The sequence below is a fragment of the Vidua chalybeata genome, chromosome 5, assembly GCF_026979565.1.
Source record: "Vidua chalybeata isolate OUT-0048 chromosome 5, bVidCha1 merged haplotype, whole genome shotgun sequence".
Lineage (NCBI taxonomy): Eukaryota > Metazoa > Chordata > Aves > Passeriformes > Viduidae > Vidua > Vidua chalybeata.
Window position 1 is genome coordinate 29,981,980 of NC_071534.1, and position 20,881 is coordinate 30,002,860.

Here is a 20,881-nt window from a genome sequence, read left to right on the forward strand (position 1 = left end):
ATATCTGTGTATACACTGTTAACTTGGCAAAATACTCCAGGTCGATGTGTTCTACAGCTGAATTACATTCACTGTAACACACACACACACACCAAAAAAAAAAAAAAAAAAAATCACGTCTATGTCGAAAAGACCCTGCCCAGGTGAAGACATGCATAGAAGTCAGCTGCATGGGAAACTTACATGGAAAATCCTAAACAATCCTAAAAGAGGTGCTGTGCTTGGAAATTACTCTGAATTTCCGTGTGTAAATAATGGCATGAAAAGTCCTGCGGTAGTGCTTTATTTGCAGTATCACCACAGAGCACCCAGGCTTGGGCAGCTCTGAAATAAGCCATCGGTGTGTCTCTCGAGTAAAAGTGCCTTTTATTGCAGTTGTCACTGAAACTCTCGGTTCGTTGCAGGCCGGGGATCGAAGCCGACCTGGGCGGCCCCCGTGAGGGGACCGCGGCGGCGCCGCCACCGCCGCACTTCTCGCGAGAAGCGGCGCGGGGTGCGGGCGGCAACATGGCGGGACGGGGGCGCTGAGGGGCGGCTGGCGGGGCAGCCCGCGGTCCCTCCCCGGCGGCTCCTCCTCTGCTCACCTCAGCTCATCCCCTGCATGCCGGCAGTGCCGGGGGCGCTGTGGAGCGGGGCACGGCGCCGCCCGCCATGGCCGAAGCAGGAGCGAGAAGCGCCGAGGGCGCCGAGGAGGAGCGGCGGGCGGCGGAAGGTGGGAGCAGGTCCGCCCGAAGAGCGGGCGATGGGCGCCCCGTCTCCCTCTCCCTCTCCCCTCTCGCGCCTTGCTCCGTGCGTGGGGGGGCGATGGCGGGTGCCGTGTGTGGGGTGTGTCTGCCTGTTTGTGTCTGTCTCTCTGTCTGTCTGTCCGCCCGCCTCGGTGATGTGGCACGGGCGGGTGTTGTTGTGGGGCTGGTGCCCGTGGGGCACTGCCGTCTTTCCGTGAGGGCGCTCGGGGCCGGTCCTGTGCCCGGAGCCGCTCCGGGGCCGCTCGCCTTTATGGCTAATTCCCGCTGGGCACTCCTCGCTGGCTGCTCCCGCTCATTGGAGTTCAGTGGAGGTACCTGGATCGCCCACACGGAAACACAGAATCACGAAATGGGTTGGAAAAGACCTCTGGAGATGGTCCAGTCCACCCCCGTGTCAAGGCAGGGTCACCTGGAGCAGGTGACACAGGAGCGTGTCCAGGTGGGTCTTGAATGTCCCCGGAGAGGGAGACTCCAGGCCCTCCCTGGGCAGCTGTTCCAGGGCTCTGCCACCCTCAGTGTGCAGAAGTTCTTCCTCAGGCTGAGGTGGAACTTCTTGTGTTTAGTTTGTCCATTGCTCCTTGTCCTGTCCCTGGGCAGCAGTGAAAAGAGCCTGGCAGCATCCTCTTGGCATCCGCCTGTGTAATGGTCACTGTGCTGTACTGCTGTGACAGATCTGTCATCATACTGATGCGATGTGCACTAAAAATCTGGGGGGTTTTGGGTATTTTTGTTATTTTTAAACTTAGTTTGTAGTTCACTGTTTCTTGTAGACACGTAGCCTTGCCTTCCTAAAACTTTAGTACGGGTTTGTTTTTTTTTTTTTTGGTAGGTAAACAGAATTTAGTATTTTAGGTATAGTGACTCTGGCTTTTCTCCCTCTGTGTGTGTGTGTGTGTTTGCCCACGTTTGTATGGCGACCAAGGTTTGATCTTTCCATGTTTTTAATAATAAGTTTCTGATACTAAATCAAGGGTGGTTGTAAACCACCAGCTGCTGCTCGTGTTCCTGCTTGGAAACTAGTAGAAGGGAGTGTTTTGCATGGGGTGTGGGGGAACACAAATGGTCCAATCCCTCCTGAGCCATCACTGCAGCTCTGTGTAGTTAGCACCAATTCTTCTAGGCTTAGTAGTTGTTTTCTAAATGCCTCTTGGGTTATGTGTGCTTTAATGTATGTGGGGATCCTTGTTGTCTCAAATCCTTGATGTATTTCTGTCTGTGCTGCTTGATTGTTTAAATACTGTTGTAAAATTTTGTGGCAAATAATGTAGAGTTTGAAAACAAAGTGGTGGTGGTGGGGTTTTTTGGTAGCATTTTTGTAGTCTGCTCAACAGTGCTTAAAACTTAAGATTTATTGTTTCTATATCATGCATATACCGAAAGGAGAGAAAACTATCAAAATGAAGAAAACTACAAATGCACAGGCATTTCCATTTACAAGTAGATTTGGGAAATCAGTGAACCACAGGCTTTCATGTTTTATTGTGAGATAAACCCCTATCCCTGCTTTCTTCAGCTGCCTGTGTTTATACCTGTTCTTTTAGTGGATTTTAAATAAACAAGTTTTGTGTTTCTTTGTTTTTAAGACAAAAGTATCTTAATTGTTTGTGGGTTAGTGCCACACTAAAAATACCTGCCTAAACGTTTTTAGGTTGTTTTTTTTTTATTTGAGTGTACACCTCATTGTTGGTACATTTGCACATTATGAAAAACCAACTCTAAACTGAACGTTTCACATCCAAGAATCAAATTCATTGTAAGAAGAAATAATTTGATTGGTGATTTTGGAAGCAAATAATTGTGAACTTCTGAAAATTCCCTGTTTGGACTGCAGGGCCAGCTAAAACCATGGAAGTTCTGCAGCTGACTTGATAGGACTCAGCATTTTGCAATCACACGATTCCAAAACTTACAAGAAAACAACTCTCTACCATTCTTCTAGGAGTATATAATTGGAAGGGATTTGTGGTTTGTTTTTTGTTTGTTGTTTTTTTTTTCAGAAATGAGCTATGATATATGAGACTCCCAATTCCTATCAGTGCTTTCTACCTGGTGTGAGCATGAAAGTGCCTGGGAAAGCAGGGTACCCTTTCCAGGCCTTGGGGAGGATCTTTTCATTAGCTGTTCCTGCCTTATTTTATTTTTTAATACACTGATAGAATTTGCCAAATACTTTGTGTTTGAAATCTGTGAAGTAAATGTGTCATTTAACTGGTAAGTTGTGATTCTTCACTGCTTCTCTTCTAGTTAATGAAAATAAGTAAAATTAGATGTGGAGAGTAATCAGTTGTCTGTGTTATTATTTGATTTAAATGTATGTAATTCAGAGTGTTTTAATTTTTTCTTTTTTTCATTTTGTGAGATTAAAACCAAATCCAGCGTTCTTAACATAGACAAGTTTATTCTCTGGATAGTGTTGTTCATAAGATGCTTTCATTACTGAATTCTCTGTATCTTGCTCCTGCATTACACATACTTATAAAATCTGGGCAAAGAATAAGCTGCTTTTGTCCATACGTTTCTACTATTTTCAGAACTTCATTCCAAAGATTGTTGTCCCAGCTTTCAATAAGAGATACTGTAGGTGATGAGCTTGATGCCAGACTTGCTGTAAGTAATTTGAAAATGCTTTTCTTGGCCTATTTTAAAGGTCTAAAATAAATAAATTCAAAGAATTTTTTAGAACAACTATCAGCTATGTGTAGAAAATATGGTTCTTTGTTGTATAGGTGTTGAGATGTGCAGGACCTTAAGCTGATACCACAGCACCTGTAACGTTCTTCCTTACGCATTCCTGTACGTGTGTAGGCTGTGTGTGTCATTGTCACACTCCCAAATGAATATCTGCAGCAAGAATTCATTAAAATAAACCAAAAGTTTAGAAATTTTACTCCAGAGTAAAATGAAACCATTTACATGGTGTGGAGTTATTTGCCTCTGTCAGTGTGAAGCCATTTCCCCTTGTCCTGTCATTCCAGACCCTTGTCAAGAGTCTCTCTCCATCTTTCCTGTGGGCTCCCTTCAGGCACTGCAAGGCCACAATGAGATCACCCCAAAGCCTTCTTTTCCTCAGGCTGAACAATCCCAATTCCTTCAGCCTTTCCTCACAGCAGAGCTGATACATCTCACATCTTAAAAAAAGGAAAAAAAAAAAACCCAAACAAAAAACCCCAAACTCCAAACAAAAAGAAAAACCAACCAAAAATCAAACAGAAGAAAAAAAAAAAAAACAAAACAACCCCCCCCCCCTCCCCCCCCCCAAAAAAAAAAAAAAAACCTAAACAAAAAGACCCACCAAAAATGATGTTGATTGTGACAGAACTTTACAATCTAAAAGGAGCTGCTCTGGCTGGGCTGCACAACCTTCAGGTGCCACTTCACGCTCACTTCTACAGAATTTGGAGTTCTTAAAAATTGGCAGAGCTCAGATTCCTAGGGGTTTGGAGGGTTTTGTGCATACCAGGTACATACCTTTGGAAAATACACATTTTCTGAGTCTGTGGTATCCGTGGTCTTAGAAATCTGAATTCAAAGCAGCCTCTTTCTTCTCCTTTCCTTTGAAAGTGTTTCAAAATAGGAAGCTGGATTAAAAGTTCCTTATTTTTGGAAAGGTTGTGCCAGTGTTAACACATTATTAATTTAGTTCGTTGCAGAGCTGCCGCATTTCTCCAAGTCTCACTTATATACAGACTATGGAAAGTGTCGCCATAAGCTTTATAAATGTACCTCTTTAATGATATTTTATTTCAAGCCCATTTTACTGTAAGATCTTGGTAGCTGAATTTGGATATTCTTTTTTAAACTGGGTAATAAATGAGGGCTGACTGGCAGCTCTTTTAATTTATTTATTTATTAATCCTACATGACTTCTATCTTCCTGCTGGTTTTTGGAGTGGTAATATGTATCCTGCAAATCTAGACAGAAAAGCTAACCCTGCTAGGGGAGAGTGGTCTTGAGGTAGTGCATAATTAGGGCAATAATTTGGAGAGCCTGTCTTGGGCTTGAACTTGTTGCGTGTGATGCAAATAGGTGCTGTCTGTGGCTCTTATGTTTTAAGAATTGTGTGATATTTCTGTACTTGGGGTGGGTTTCATCTCACTTATCTTTAGCTGTCCAAGTCTGAGGCAGTTCCTTTGGTCCCTTTATAATTACTGACTAGAGATAGGCACTCTTGGGCTGTATCTCATCTAACCAACTGGAGGAATCTATTTTAGATTGAGATGAATCACCCTAGAACTGTTTTATTTCATCTAGCCAAATGTAGGAATCTATTCTGGGGAGAGATGAATCACCCTCCCTCCAAGAGGGACCAGAATGGCTACTTCAGATGTGGACATCATTATTGGTTCAGATGAATCTCCCTTTTTATGGCTGGTGGAGTTTGGCCATAAACCTTTTTAAAAGCTTGTGCTTGCTTAGGAATTGAAAACCTTAATGTTTGTAGAGAAAACAGCTCAGGAATGTGGCATGGGATTAGAAAATATTATTATCAGTAATTGGAAAAATGTGGAGTCTCCCAAGCTGTGTTTCTTAATGCATTGCATGGGATTGACACAGAAATTTTGCTGACACAGGAACATGGCTGATTTTGTTTGTCTTTGTATCTCCCCCCAAACAGCAGTTTCGTGCAGCTCCTTGGCAATTGTTCCCTTCTTTGCCAACCCCTTGGGGACTCTTAATTTTTATTTCTTTTCCATGTAGAAAAACACAAGAGTAGGGGATGCTCTTATTATGAGAAATATATATTGATAACCATCCCTTAAATATTTTGTTTGCCCAGTTATGAAATACACTAAAATGAGTGTTGAACTAACAGTTTTTTCATTTCAGATACACTTCCTGGGAAGGAACTATTTCCCATATGTATTTGTACTGTTTGGATGGTCTTTGCTTTTTCACAGAGGGAATGATTCCAGTGGGGGAGTTCCTGTATTATTCTCCTTATTTTCATCTGTCCCAATGTGCATAATATGCTTTAAAAATATTTTTGATTTTTAATATAGATAAGCATATAGGCTTAATGCTGAGAGGCAGACACAGATTATAATAGACATGTATTTGAGGAACTGTTCACTTGCCATTAAAATCTCATTATGAGTATTCCAGGGCATTAGCAATGGAATGAACAGTAATAAAATGTCATTTCTCAGCTGGAATTTTATTTGGCTTGCAAACCAGACTAGGGTAAGTAACACCCTTTAGAGTGGTAAAACTAGTTGACTTAAACTGTTTCTAGTAGTTTTAGAATTCACTAATGATTTTGGTTTTATAGAAACATCAACTTGTAATAAAGATTGGTCTTTCTGGATATTATTTCTCGTGAAGCAAATGTGCTATGAAATTGGGAATGATTTCAGTTTGTTTCATGTGTGTTTAGAGGCGTTTGTTGAGATGTCAGTGGTATGAAAATATTCACAGTAAATGCAAGTATAAGAAATTCAGCCACGTGCTCAAATAACAGGTAAAAATCCAAGGTTTTCTGATCACAGAAAAAATCCTGGTTATTTGGGTACATTCTAGACCATTCTCTTTGTGAACCTAAACAATGTTAAATCCTTTATTCAGCTCTCCCAAAGTCATGTAGTCAGAGAGGGGAAGAAATCTTTCATCACAGCCTACACAAGGTTGGGACACTTCAGGGAGAGAGTGAGCACCCTGGAACCACCCAGTATCGTAATGATGGCTGTTATGGAGCCCTCAGAGATTATTTTCCATCACCCTTCCTGTCTTCTCAAAGCTGCCTTGGCTTTAGGAGCTGTTTCTGCCGACTTCTTGCTCAGTGAGTGATAGGTATTATAAAGATTTGCTCTCTTCTGTTAAACTGCACATAATCACTGTTCAGCTATGCTTGGTTGTTCTGAAGGTTTACATTTATTTCTCTGTTTATTTTCTTTTGCATTGTTGATGGGGGTTTGGGTTTGGTTCATGGGTTTTCTAAGAATATATATGTATACATATATATATATATATATATATAAAGAATATAAGCTGCATGCTGAGCATGTCAGGGATCAGTACAGATTCTTAACCTTATGTTTTTGTCCAAGATCAGCCACCCATCATACTGGGATTTAGTTTGTCCCAGGGATAGTGTTAAGAATTTAATTTATCAACTAATAATTGTAGTGTAGAAGTTCTTAATAGGTCACTGTTACTGGTAATCTGAACATATTTTGTTTTCTCACTTAAGAATAATGAAAATGGGTGTTGTTAGTAAAGGTAGAAGAGCTAAGTACAGTATTCAGAAATTGTTGCTTGAGTGTGAGGAAAAAAACCTAGTTGTTTAATAATATTGAAGATAAATTGGAAAACCTGTAAAAGAGGCCTTGGATTTTGTTCCTTTTAAGGGAAGTGTTTGGAAAGCAGGCTGGCCATCTGTGTGCAGAGCAGTATTTAGGTCAGTGGGTCTGTGCTGTCCTGCTTTGTTCCAGGACAGAAGGATCTGTTGTGCTGAAGGCATTCTGCTCTTGGAACCATGTAGGTTGCTGTTTAGTAAGTACTCTTTTATGAATATTCATCAAGACTGATTATACTTCAATAGCTTAATCAGGAATTATAGGATGCTGTGACCTGGGCAAATTAAAACTACTCCTAAATAAACAGTTCCTTTGGATCTGTCAGCATTTTTTGTTTGTTTTGGAATTGTGTTAATAACAGAAATATAAAATAAGACTTTTAGAGAGATTCATCATAAAAATATTTCAGACATTTACCACTGTCTTGTATAAATACTTATTATATTTATGTCATTTCTTTTTATATATTTTAACATCTCTAATTTGAATGTGATGTGTATTTGAAATAACTAGATTTTCTTGCTGTCACAGATGTCCAAAGGTTGTCACTTATTTGTCAAGTATTTGTTGATTCTTTGTTTCCACCTCTTTTTTTGAAACTTCCTATGTGACTTAATGAGTTAAAGAGCTTTCTAAAATAAAACAGGAGCTGATTTTGTGTTGTCTGATTTGATAGAGAGAGGATTAGTGGAAGACCAGGCAAGCTGTTGTTGGAGTATTAGCCTATTTTCATTTAACTCTCCAGAGCTGTATTCCAACACCAAATGAAAACCTAGAAGGTAATTTTCCTGGTGTGAGACGTATTTACATCTAAGAGGGGAAAAAATATCCTTTGTATCATTGTTTTTGCACATTTCTACATTTTTGCAAACAGCACAGATGCTAAAAAAAGAGAGAAAGCTCACAAGAAATTGTCCCATTTTTCTTCTTGCTGGATTTTCAAAGTACTCCTCTTGGTTTTTGCTGCCTGCTAGAAGCAGGAGATGCTCACTTCCTTAAATGACATCTCTTCATCTCTCATTTGTCCTCACTGGCACATGAAGCCTAAAGGAGTTCCTGCATTTGCTGAAACAGTTAATTCTGTCTCTTTGCCTAAACATCAGCTGGGTGATTCTTTGTGATGGCTGTGTTGAGACAGAAAAACAGTGTGATAGTGCTTATGTTCCTTGAGACTGTTCTCCTTTCCCACTAGGTTGCTAGGATTCCTTTGACTTGTGTCTTCTCTTCTGTCCTTCCCAGAAACAACAGTTTTCCTTAAGAGAAGAATTGTGAAGGGATCTTGACAAGTTTTTGAGACTCTTCCAACTTCTGTGGCAGATGTTCTGTGTAATTGTGGATTTTATGTCAGGAATATGATTATAGCAAGCTTCCATTTTTTTTTATATCCCACTTTATTAAAAAACATAGTTCACAATATATTTTAGATTTTCATTTAGTTTGAGGCACAGTATTTTGATCTGCTGACAAATGGCACAGCTGGTGATTTTGCAGTGGGATGTCTGAGGTGGGGGGGAATTTAAGAGCAAAGGTTGTATGAGGGGAGAGCTGTTCTATATTGCCTTGGTGTGTTGATTGGGTTGGTGAGATCATTGCAGCACTGTGGGAAGGTGGTGCACTCTTTGCTGGACTTGGCTTTTTGTGTCAGAGACACAGAAGCCATGCACAGACAACTTTTTGTCCCTGTGAGGATGAGAGTGGATGCAGAGCAATGCCACTCTTGCTGGACACTGAGCCTTTATTGTCACTGCCAGATAAGTTCTCCGTGGATGGGAGCCCGTGTGTGGCCTGTGGAGGGCCCAGCCTCATGAATCCGGTCTCTAAGGCTGCCACCACCACTCCTTTCAATGCCGCCGTGCCTGACATTCCAAGGAAACGCAAGGGAAGTGATTCTGATAAACAGTAAGTGAATCAAATCTCTGGGCTCAACCTAAATCTGAGACATTAGTTTCTTGTTTAGGCAACATGGTCACTCTCTTTCCTTCTCCTCTTCCTTCCTCCTTTCTAATCCTCTTTCCTTTGTTCATTGCCATTACATTTACAATGTCTTCCAGATGTGTTCTTTGGCAGTCCCTAATTATTAAAAATAGAAAAAATAATCCTTAAATCCAAGGGATATATGGAGGATTCTGTAATACCATTTCCTGGCATGAAGTGTCTGCATAATGTGTCTCTAATGCTGAAATTTCAATCCTAATTTTTAGGGGTTTTTTTCTCCTTCTTTGCCTACTAGTAAAAGCAAGTTCTTAAGTTGCTTGAAGTTTCCCAGGCACATACTAGAATTTTACCTTCAAGCATGAGACAAGATTGCTGGTTGAATTGTTTCATCTAGAACTGCTGCTTCAGTGACTAGAGTAGCCATTTCCTTAAATGTGGAGACAGACCCGTGACCTAAAAATGGGGACTGTCCTCTTGTAATGCTCATTATTTTCAAGTGGGTCATACCTGACTGCTGAGGGGACACTGTCAACTGTTTTATCCTGTTCTGTAACTGCCAAACAGATGCCAGTTAACCAAAAAAGTGATATATTCAAAGCTCTGTAAATTAGGCAGAAGTAAGAGACACAAGGTGCAGGTGTAGTGCACTACAAATATCTCTAAACTAGTGCAGAATATCCATGTTTTAAAAGGTGGGGAATAGGAGATTTACATGTATTTGTGATTATTAAAGGTCTTCTCTTTAATCACTGCTTCTTCCATATGTAGTCCATTGATCTGCAGTAGCTGTACTGTGGGTGTTGATGTAATTGCTAACTTGGAGATTCAAGTGTGTTGTGTGGATAACTAAAAACTCCAGCAATATGTTAATTTCCGGGAAAAAAAAACATAGTCTCCATTCTTTCTCAGTATCACTTGTTGATTTTCACCTGTTCAGTAAAAGTGTTAGTTTCTCGGTAATGTTTCCCTGAAGTTTCGATCTCCCTGATAAAAAAAAAATATTGTCCAAGTTGAAAAATTAATTGAAAAAGTAGTGGCTAATACGAAGTAGTAATTAGGTTCTAGGACTAATGATCCTGCTGAAAACAACCAATCAAGTGGAGTTACCACTAAAATTTTTCTGTGACTTTGGTTTTTTGGGTCTATCAAGTCATCTTGTTGTGCTTCAAACTCCATTTTACTTACTTTGTGATCTGTTTCTGCAGAGATGCAGTTGAAGTTGATGGTGATCCTCAAAAAAGGTACTTTTTATGAATGAATACATTTCTGTTTTGACTTCTGTGAACTTGTCACACTTTGCTGTTTGCCTAGATGAGCTGTGGGGTTCCTTGAGGAGTGCTTCATCTCAGGGCAGATCTGTGTACAGTACAAGGTGATAAACATTTAGTTAAGGAACAGGATGGACAGGTCCAGTCATTGTTAAGGGTTCCTGATAGTTCTTTCTAAGATGATGCTCTTACCAAAGTTGTTAGTATTGAAGCTTAGAATGGGAAGGAGTGAAAAGTACCAGTTCAATAAGAAGACTTAGGGAGGTGAAGGAAATATTCTCATATTCTTCCAGGACTGGTAAATGTAAACATTTTTGTTTGGTTGTTTTAACCTTTTAAGGTGCTTTTAAAATTACAAGTATAATAACTATGTTAAAATAATGCTGTTACAAAGTGGCTATGCAGCATAAGCAAACCCTTTGTGGAATGTATGTGCCAGGAGGGTTGGTCATTACATGGTTACTGTGTTGCATTTTCTTTTTTTTTATCTGGATACCTTACTTGGGTAATATTGTTTGTAAGTAGCCATGCAGTGTTTTTATAGAATAGACTGTTTCACTTGGAAGGGACCTACAATGATCATCCAGTCCAACAGCCTGAGCACTTCAGGGCTGACCAAAGGTTAAGGCACATTGTAAAGGGCATTGTCCAAATGCCTCTTCAACATTGACAGGCCTGGGGCATTGACCACCTCTCCAGGAAGCCTGCTCCCATGTTTCCCCACCTTCTTGGTACAAAAATGCTTCCTAATGTCCAATCTAGACCTTCCCTGCACAGCTTTTAAACCATTCCCTTGTGTCCTGTCCTTGGATACCTGGGAGAAGAGCTCAGCACCAATCTGTGCACTTCCCCTCCTCAGGAGGCTGCAGAGAGCAGGGAGGTGGCCTCAGCCTCCTTTTCTCCAAACTAGACAAACAGGAGTCCTTGGCCACTCCCCACAGGACATTCCTTCTGTCCCTTTCATCAGCTTTGTTGCCTTTCTCTGAATTCATTCAGGGACCTTCCCATCTTCACCAAACACCTTCTCACATTTTGGGGCCCAGAAGTGCCCACAAAATTCAAGGTGAAGGCACACCAGTGCTGAGGACAGCAGGACAATCACCTCTTTGCCTATCTGGTGTTTGATGAGCCCAGGATGTGCTTTACCCTCTTGTTATGGTTTGACACTGGCGCAATGCCAGCATCTTTATGAAAATGCACTTTCTTTAAATAAATGCTGTGAGATGTTATCAGGGACAGAGTAGAGCAGGCTTAAGCTTAATAACAAAGGAAAAAAAAACTTTATTAAACTACTACTAATACAGAAAACACATAAACTAAATCTAGGATGAAGACTTTTTAAAACTACCTTTTTTCTTCTTAATTCTAAACACACCTAGCTATGAAACATCACCTGGGATTCTTGATCAAATTACTACTCTTCAGGTAATTTATGCTTAAACTATCAAGGGAGAGAGAAGTCTCTCTTGCACCACAGGCCCCCTAGGAAACACAGCTGCCCCCCTGTGTTTCCCTGTCACACATGGCAACTGCCCGGAAGAAAAAATCTGCCAGTGTGACACTCTCCTTTCTATGTCACAGTGCTCTCACCACCGTGCATGGACAGACTGCTCGTAGGGCTCCTTTAAGGATGCTTTGCCACGGACCCAAAGATATAACAGTTCAGTTTCTCATCCTGGGACTACAGTCCCCCCCATTTTCCCCTGGGGCCGAGGGGTCTAAAAACAGGACTCATCTTCTTCCTGAAGACAGAGGGTATCACCATTCCCTCTTCAACTTTTTTCGTTTCTCGCCATTCTTGTGCTGTTCGAAGCTGAAACAGGTCTCCCTGGGTCACCACTGCATCTCCTTAAAATGCAGTCTCTATTGCAGGAGATTTTGGTTCAGTCTATGGCTAATAAGAAAAGTCCAGCTAAAAGCTACTTCATCATCTCCTCCCACTTAAATATTTCTTCTTCTAACATCTCAGGTCCCGGACTATTTCTCTTCCACTACAAATCAAGGAGGAGTAATACTTTAAAAAAAAACCCCTCATTTCCTGGAAAGGGTTAAAAGTTCAGACTCCCTGGACGGCTGATATCTCAGTCCGGCATTCTGCCTCCCACGCTGGGCATTCCCCCCCCTTCTCCTTTTCCTCTGCCAGCAGATTTCCAGGTGCCGCCAGGCTCTCTGTCTCTTTCCCTCTTGGGGGGGCAAAGGCATCTCTGCTTCTCTCCACCCTTCTGTCTACAGGAGCTGGCTGGGTTCCAGACCCTCAGCCCCCTCGGCCTACCTAGACAAGGCCGCGTGGCTTCCCCTCCCCTACCCAGCCTAAGGCTGGGCAGGGGGGAGTCTGCACACTCTGACGACCGGAACCAAAAGAGAGAGTTTTCTTGGGAGTTCTTGCTTTTAACCCCCTGTGTTCTCAGAGGCGTGTCCATACTTTCAGTGGTCACTCCAAGTGCCAATATCTAAACCTGACCACTGATTAGTTTGACCCAACTTCCTAGAAAAAATTCACTTCTATGTCAAACCACGACACCTCTGACTGCCTTGAACTGGGCCTGCTGTCAGCCAGCATCTCCAGGTCCCTTTCTGCAGGGAAGCCACTCTTTAGTACATATCTTAAAGGATCTTTCTTTGGGGTTAAATTGGTTGTTTCTTTGTGGATTTTTTCCATAGTGCTCATCATGGAAAGTGGGACTAAAAAATCTCCTTTTCTGCCTTTAAAACATTTGCTTCCATTTTAGAAGAAATGGGGAAGTATATTTAATAAATCAATTGAGAAAGTAGAGAAAAGCTGGTGTTCTTTATTTTTTCTGATTAACACCCATTCTGTCCTTTCTACTACCAATTAAATTAAATATACCCACATTATACCCACATTATACCCACAAAGTGGAATTTCACCCTCTGTTCATGTAGTCAAGGTGGTTTTAATTTAGCTATTCATATCAGCAACACCACAGCTGTTAGGACAGAGGCTATAAAAATCCATTGAAAGCTGGGACTGATTGCTTGAGCAGCAAATTTGTGCTAGATTTTTTTCCCCAAGTGGAGCTCCTGAGGGAGAATGAAAGTTAATTAATAGGGCACATGCTGCATTGCAGCTGGTCTGGCTCCTCCTTACCTCTTCTCTTATGGTCAGAGAATGTAAATTCAGTTGGAATTCACAGTATATGGATATTTCTGGTAAGTTTATTTTAAAATGAAAGGAAAATATTAGTTATTGCTAACTTGTTTAAATGTGAAACAATTTCAATGAATGAAAGTCTTGGGGTGTTGTGAGCCAAACCTCCTCCTGTGTTTGGGTTTATCAGACTGTCTAGAAGATTGCTAGGTTCTGGTGAAATCCCAGATTCTGCATTGTTATTTTGGCTTCTGGATCCTCACTGGGTTCAGTGCTCAGTTACAGGTGGCAGCAGCTTTTGGCACCTTTCCTGAAGCTGTAATCTCCAAGGATCCTCCTGCTTCCATTTCCTCATGGAAGACACCTGCTGCCTGCTTGGCCTCTCCTCTTGATCCTCATGGTACCGAGGCCATAAATTCTTCACAAAGACTGGGGAACAGTGCAGTGGTCATAGGGAAAGAAAAGCTCACTGCCCTTGTTTGAATCATCCTTTATAGTTTCCTGTTGCAGAGTGTTTACTGTGCTGCAGACACTTAGGACTGTGTTTCATTTACAATTTTATTACTTTATGACTTCCCAGTCATTGCTGTAGGGTATGGGAAATAGCTTGGGTTTTTTGTTTTTTTTTAATATAATTTAGGATTGCTTATTTTATAACTTGACAATAAGATATGAGAAATAAAGCCATAAATAGATAATTTCTCTTATAAAACTTTAAACAAAAAAAAAAATCAAGTCTAGTCTTAAGTTATTTGAGTGTTCCAGTAATGCTGTTGTCTCCAGAATAAAAAAAGCCCGATAATTATGAACTATACCTTTATTATGTTCACACAACTGTGAATATTGCCAGTTGTGCTCTGGTCTCTTTCTGTTATGCATCACTTGCTAGGTCAGTTATGTTTCAGAGATTTTGTGGGTTTGCTTTTGCTGGAGCCACAGTAAATTTGTAGCATCTTCTATCTTCTGGAATTTGTGGGAGGAAAGAAGTGCCTAGTATTAAATATTTAATGTAAAACTCTGTATCTTGTTTTTTTTCTAGGAGTGAAGATGAAGAACATGTTAAAGTAAAAGATTTCAGGTACTAATTTTCAATAGAAATACATTTTGCTAGTGAATACTGAGATTCACAATAATAAAATATGAATTTGTGGGTAACATTCATTGAAACTATCAAATATTTAACAGTAAGCTTTTCCTTTTCCTTGCTAAATGTATAGTAATTTTTAAAGCCTCCTTGAGGATTTTATTTGCTAATAATTTTGATAAAAGTTGCTGCAGGATATCTCAGATGGTTTAGCAAGGAAACATGAGGTTGAAGTTTTTAAGGTGAGAATGAAATGCACTACACCCAAGTCATGTATGAGGAGCTGATCCTTCATCTGTATGAATTTGGGAATTTTTTTTTTTCTAGATTTGTCTGCTTCTGGAGGTAGTTAGAATTTATTCCACATAGAAATGGATTTGGCTAAAGTATGACAAAGATTTCTTGTTCCAGAACAAGCTTTTGTGTAGGGAATTATTCAAGTTTTGCCATTGAACTTTGAATTCACATAAATTGAAATACAATTAGAGCACTTGCAAGGTTTGAAATATTGTGTGACCACAGTTCAGCCAAACAAATATTTTAAACTACAGACAAACCACGTAGTAAAACCAGAGCTGTGCTGTAAAGTTGATTTAAAAATAAGTATTTCATTTTTCTTGTGAGCAGAGATGTCAAACCAGAAATATATAATCCACTCAGCATGCTGTCAGAAGTATTATTTATATAGTATGCTAGCTAGTAATTATGAAGTGTTCCTGTAATTGAAACAAAATTAAAGAAACTAAAATGTTCCAAGATATATTTACAGTTTCACTTCAAAATTATTTTTTCTTCACAGAGTGTCCCAAATTGCTCTATAAGATTGTTGTCAATTGCTTTAATGGCTTTTATATGGTATTGTTAACTTTTTTCCTTACTTCTTGGTGCATGAGTTGGAGGGAAAAAGAATCAGTACAAAGGTATATGAAGGTTTGCTTATCAGTTATCTCCTTCCAGTATTATTTGTCTCCAGCTTATCATGGAACCTGCTTTTCTCCCTCTGCCTTTGTGGCGGTGACAAGCAACAGAAGGCTTTTTCAATCATTCAGTCATCCCCTGAATTTCTGCACCCACTTGTTCAGTTTTTTATAATTCCCTATTGACTCTCAGAGATGTGGAAGGTTGTTCCCTTTCCTGGAAGGCATGTATCTGTCTTCCTGAGGTTCACAGTTCAAGGAGCATACACAGGATATTACTTGATTGTTCTTACCTGACATAAAGGAAGAGTTGGGTGAACCCACAGATGTGAGCACAACTCAAAAAAAAAAAAAATCTAAAAAAAGGCTTTTGAGAGAGAAAAGTTGAATGCTTGGCAGAATGACCCAGAATTAGTTGTGTGATGCAGGCTTTTTTTTTTTTTCTTTGAAAAAAAAATTAGAATAGTATTCAGGTAGATCTTTAAAACTGTACTTTGTTCTTTCTCAACAGGCCAGCTGTAGTTAATTTTATTACCTTTAATAGCTTCTGTTGCAGTATGCCTACAAGGAAAAGTTTTGGAGATCAATCAACCAAAACCTATTCCTCATTTTGCATAACTAAACTACTGTGTCTGGCCTCAATCAGAAAGAAAAATCATCTGGGTTTTAGTTGAGTGTCTGGCTTGTCTTCTGGGTAAGGAGGAAGGGAGATGGGTTGAAAAGCTGACATAGTGCAGTAGAAAGAAGTAAAGAAAAGGTGACCTGAGCTATAAGTGCACTTGTGATGTGCAGCCATGTGCCCTGGAAGGAGTTTCCTGATGAAGACTTGCTGAGAAGAGAAGTGCTTTCTGTAGCTGAGTTCTTGACAGGCTTACCAAGTGATGAAACCTGAGACAGCCTTTGTACCACCTTATCAGTAAAGGGACAGCTTTCTGAGATACTTCTGGTAAATTACACGAGGCACACCCTTCTTTTTCAGTTTCCTCTCCATCTCTTAGAAGCATGTGGAAAAGTAATGTTTATTGCTGTGGGGTTTCTTAAAAGGCAGCAGAATAAACACCCCATCTTAGTTACACAGGCCAGGCAGAGGTGGGAGCAGGAATATCTTTCATTGATTCCCAATGACATCAAGAGTTCTCTGGGATACACTGAGGTGTCCAAGTCATCACTTGCATGGCAAGGGTCACAAGAAGGGTTTAACTTTTAGAAGTCTTCATAACCTCTTGTTCCTGCCAAATATAATCATACTGTTGCTCAAGATATCTCTTCTCCTCAGTATTTCACATCAATATTGGGACCATTTTGTCTTTGTTGAAGTGAATCCAATTCAATTGTCCAATACAAGTACCATACGAAAAATTGTTTCAGTGCAGTAGTACTGGTGATAGTTCCATTCCAAAAATGGAATTTAATATTATGGGGAAAATCATGTGTTCTACATCACTCTTTAAAAATAATTTTTCTTCTTAGAGAGGCTCACAGTCAAACAGAGAAAAGAAGAAGAGACAAAATGAATAATTTGATAGAAGAATTGTCTGCCATGATACCACAGTGCAATCCCATGGCCCGAAAGCTGGACAAACTCACAGTGCTACGGATGGCTGTGCAGCACTTGAAGTCTTTAAAAGGTGAGTTTAGGAAAGATCATCCTGTAAATCCTTGTTCTAGTAGGAGTTATTGTGTGTATCTTCCCAGGTTGTAAATAAATCAAGAGGATTTGATTTTACATTTCCTTACTGTATTTAGTTCCAAGTCTGCTCCTCATTTAAATGTACATGTCTGTAGCTGTCAGAACTTAATTTTAAATTTTTGCTTAATATAGCAGGAAAAAAGCCACACTTCAGTGTCTGATATTTTCTGTCTGCTCAGGGCATGCCTTACTCTTGGCTCACTCCTTGATTCTTTTTAGAAAGTACAGGAGTCAAAAGGAAAGTTGCAAGACAGAACATAGTTTAACAAAATAGTCAATGAGTTTGATTACATTAAAGTCTTAAAACCCTTCACATGTTAGAGAGTAGCAAGAAATAGAAATTTCTGATAGCCCAGTCAGCTGGCAAAGTTAATCATGGATCTTAGGGAATGCTTTAGTGTGGGGATCAACCCAGGAAATATTTTTGCTCTCCTTTTGCTATTGCTAGGTTTTAGGATTTTTTTTTCCTTCCCCACAAAAAAATATATCCAAGTACAAGTTGCATATTGCAGAATTTATCAGCTGCACACAATATTTAGGTGTTTTGGCACCACTGTTTCAGAATAATAAATTGATCAATTCTAAGAACAGATCAAAGATCCTCTGCATTGCAAAACCCACTGATTATGAATAAACAGGTCTAATGAGAACCCAGATAGTTTTGGGTCAAAGAATTGTAGAAAAATAATTAAGTTGCCACCTTGACAGTAATAGAATCATAGAAATGGCTCAGGTGTAAAGGGTTTTGAGGGTTTTCTAAAGGGCTGAGAGTTCTGCATGAAGAAATAATGTGAAGCAGCAGGAAATAATGTAAACCAGCAGGACAGTAACTGCACTTGCAGTTTAAACAAGAAATCTGCTCAAGCATTTGTATTTAACAACAGGATGTGAAAACTGGACTTCACCCAGCACAGTTGTATTTACCTCAAAACAAATGGTTTAAGAGAATACAATATACTGTGTGGAGTTATAGTGCATGATGAAATTGGCTGAAATGTTGGACTGTTACAAAAAATGTAACAAGAAAAAAGATCTAATGGATAAAAGTGTAATGAACAAAAATTATTTTATAGAGTACTTGCCATGGGTGCTAGAACAGTACATGCAGTGAGTCAGTCTCACTATATTTAGTGAGACATTTGATTTAACTGCAAGAGTCTGTTTTTTTGATTGTTGGCTTTATAGCATTAATGAAGCATTATTAATGCCAAAAGATAATAATATATTGATAATATTGGAATTATTCTGTTTCAGCAAAGAGAATTTAGTTAAGAGGTCTGAAATATAACTATGAAATGTTTCTAGAAAATTCAGTTCTCATAATACCATTTTTCTAGCAGTACATTAATGATATCTGAACAGAAGTTTCCTTGGTTTGTGTTAATAAAGGACAAGGAAAAAATGGTTTTGTGTCTGTTTTCATTACCAGTTATGTTTGAGATTTGTTTTAATTTTATTTTTAGAATTTCTAGAACCTTGAATTACGTTTTTAATTCAGCTGTTGGGGTCATAGAGAAAAACTCTGAAAGACATAACAAGTATAGCTGCACTAAAAGTGAATTTAAAATATAACTTTTGGCATGATCTCTGTGAATCATCCATTTTCCAGGTTCCAGTAGCTCCTACTCAGAAGTCCGGTATAAACCTTCATTTTTGAAGGATGATGAACTGCGACAGTTGATCCTTAGGGTAAGTGGATGGAAACTCTCAGGTAAATCACATCCTTGTTAAAGCTTGAGCTTTTAGTTGGACAGTGATTTTTCTCCCATCTTTTCCTTCAAGCTAGTGTTTTGTTGTACTGATTTCTAAACTCTGTGCACTACCCAGGTTTTCATGAAGGTGTGCAGAGATGGTTTGGGAGCATGGCAGGCAGCAGCCCTGGAAGGGACAATAATCTGTGTACAGTCTGCCTGTTTAATATAACCATTCTTAAAATATTCATGCAACTGCAGAGAATGCTGCCAATTATGCAGGAACATCCTCACAGTTGTTGGCTGTTCTTCATGTACATTTTTAAAGATGTAGTTTGAAAAAGGTGCAGAAAATACCTGGAATAAAATCTTCCCTCTTGTTTGCACTTCATCATAAACCCACACACCTCATTCACAGCCAGGTTTGTGGTTTTTTCCTTTGCTGCAATAATGCTTTACCAAGATCTGTGAATGGCTCCCAAAAGAAGCTGTTTTGTAGCTAGACTTTTGCCAAAGATGTGAGTGCTTAAGAAACTTTAGCTGTGGTTGAAGGCCTCATTTGGTCCTTGCAATCTTAATTGCTTTTTTTAATAGAATTACAAAATGGCCTGGGTTGGAAGGCACCTTAAAGTTCAACTCATTCCACCCCCTGCCATGGGCAGGGACACCTTCCACTATCCCAGGTTGCTCAGAGCCCCATCCAACCTGGCCTTGGACACTGCCAGGGATGGGGCAGCCACAGCTTCTCTGGGCACCCTGTGCCAGGGCCTCAGCTCTGTCAGTGTGAAGCCATTTCCTCTTGTCCCTCTCCAGCTTTCTTGTATTTAATTTTAAAAATCAGGTTTAAAAGTGTGCTTCCTTGTAGTCATTAATCTTTATTGTTTATTTTAATTGTGTGTTTTTAAAGACAGTATCCTTATATTTTCAGGCTGCAGATGGATTCCTGTTTGTGATTGGATGCAACAGAGGAAAAATTCTGTTTGTCTCTGAATCAGTTTGCAAAATACTTAATTATGATCAGGTGGTTATTGTTGTTTCTTGCTTGCTTTTACCTTGCATTTTCTTAGGAATTTTAAAACTTTTATATTTTATTCTATATTGCATTAAACCAATCCTGTGTATAATTTCTTGGAATTTCTTTGATTTAACCTTACTTGGAGTAAAGCTGAATATCCTGTAAGAAAATATCTGCAAGAACATCAGGGTTCCCAACCTGGAGGAAAAGCACCAGATTTCAGCTGATCATCCTTAAGAAAACTGCCAGTCTGAGAGGAAGGGATAATTTGAAGATGTCCTAATTTCTGTGTGCAAGAGATTTTCTCTCACATGGTGAAGTGATTTTGGGTTTTTTTTTTTTTAGGCCAAGGAAAATGGGTAGTTCAGCAGTGGAAGTTAATGAAAGCTTTCCTTGGTGATGCCTTTATGCTCGGATGCGCCACGTAACACATCATGCACAAAAACTGTCCGAGTGTGTACCCTTAACCTGAAAGAGACTGAATGGGAGTCAGCTTAGCCTGTAGAACAAGGGAAATTGGAAAAATAGAAGTACCTTCCATTAGTTGGTGTTTAACATGATGGGCAATTACCACAAATAATCAAGGAATGATAATTTGTTCTTGTATCAATGACTTCTGTTTCACAAAGAGAGGTTAAAACAGTTAGTGCTGTCATCTGTCTACTTTTGTAACTTTGGAACCATTTGTGCTATCTTTGTTTTCTTTATAAATGTACAGATAACCAATCTGGTCTCTTTCATAGATTTATTTTTATCTTTTTTTTTTAATTGCAAAACGATCTTTTTTAATTAAAATGAAATTAATCATCCTAGAGGAATAAGCATAAAGCAGAATTTGGTTTTTTTTAACTTCTACACTGATTTTGTTCAAGAACTGAAAGTGCCTGTCTGGAGTCACTCATGTTAGACATACCTACTTCCAGACCCCTAAGATCTCCTTTATTCCAGACAAGGAGATTCAGAGGACATGACTGCCTTTAATAATACCCATGGATTTATTACCCATGGTTTGGGAGTTGTTCTACGTTCTGAATCCCGTGCTGCAGCTTTATCTGGTTTGTTACACATGTATACTTTGGCAAGGCTGCTGTGAGGCTGTCTCAGCAGCACTCAGCATTTTCCCATTGCATTG

The 20,881-nt window shown here is 39.6% G+C and overlaps 1 protein-coding gene across 1 annotated transcript in view; it reads left to right on the plus strand.

Annotated features, from left to right (window-relative positions):
* Window positions 1-480: 480 nt before the first annotated feature.
* Window positions 481-20,881, plus strand: part of BMAL2 (basic helix-loop-helix ARNT like 2) — a 47,822-nt gene continuing 27,421 nt past the window's right edge. The window contains 9 exon segments of the mRNA XM_053943199.1: window positions 481-516; window positions 518-590; window positions 593-712; window positions 8,792-8,939; window positions 10,181-10,216; window positions 14,392-14,430; window positions 16,824-16,981; window positions 18,653-18,732; window positions 19,663-19,755. Of these exon segments, the coding sequence (XP_053799174.1) occupies window positions 508-516; window positions 518-590; window positions 593-712; window positions 8,792-8,939; window positions 10,181-10,216; window positions 14,392-14,430; window positions 16,824-16,981; window positions 18,653-18,732; window positions 19,663-19,755 (756 nt within the window). The 5' untranslated portion in view covers window positions 481-507.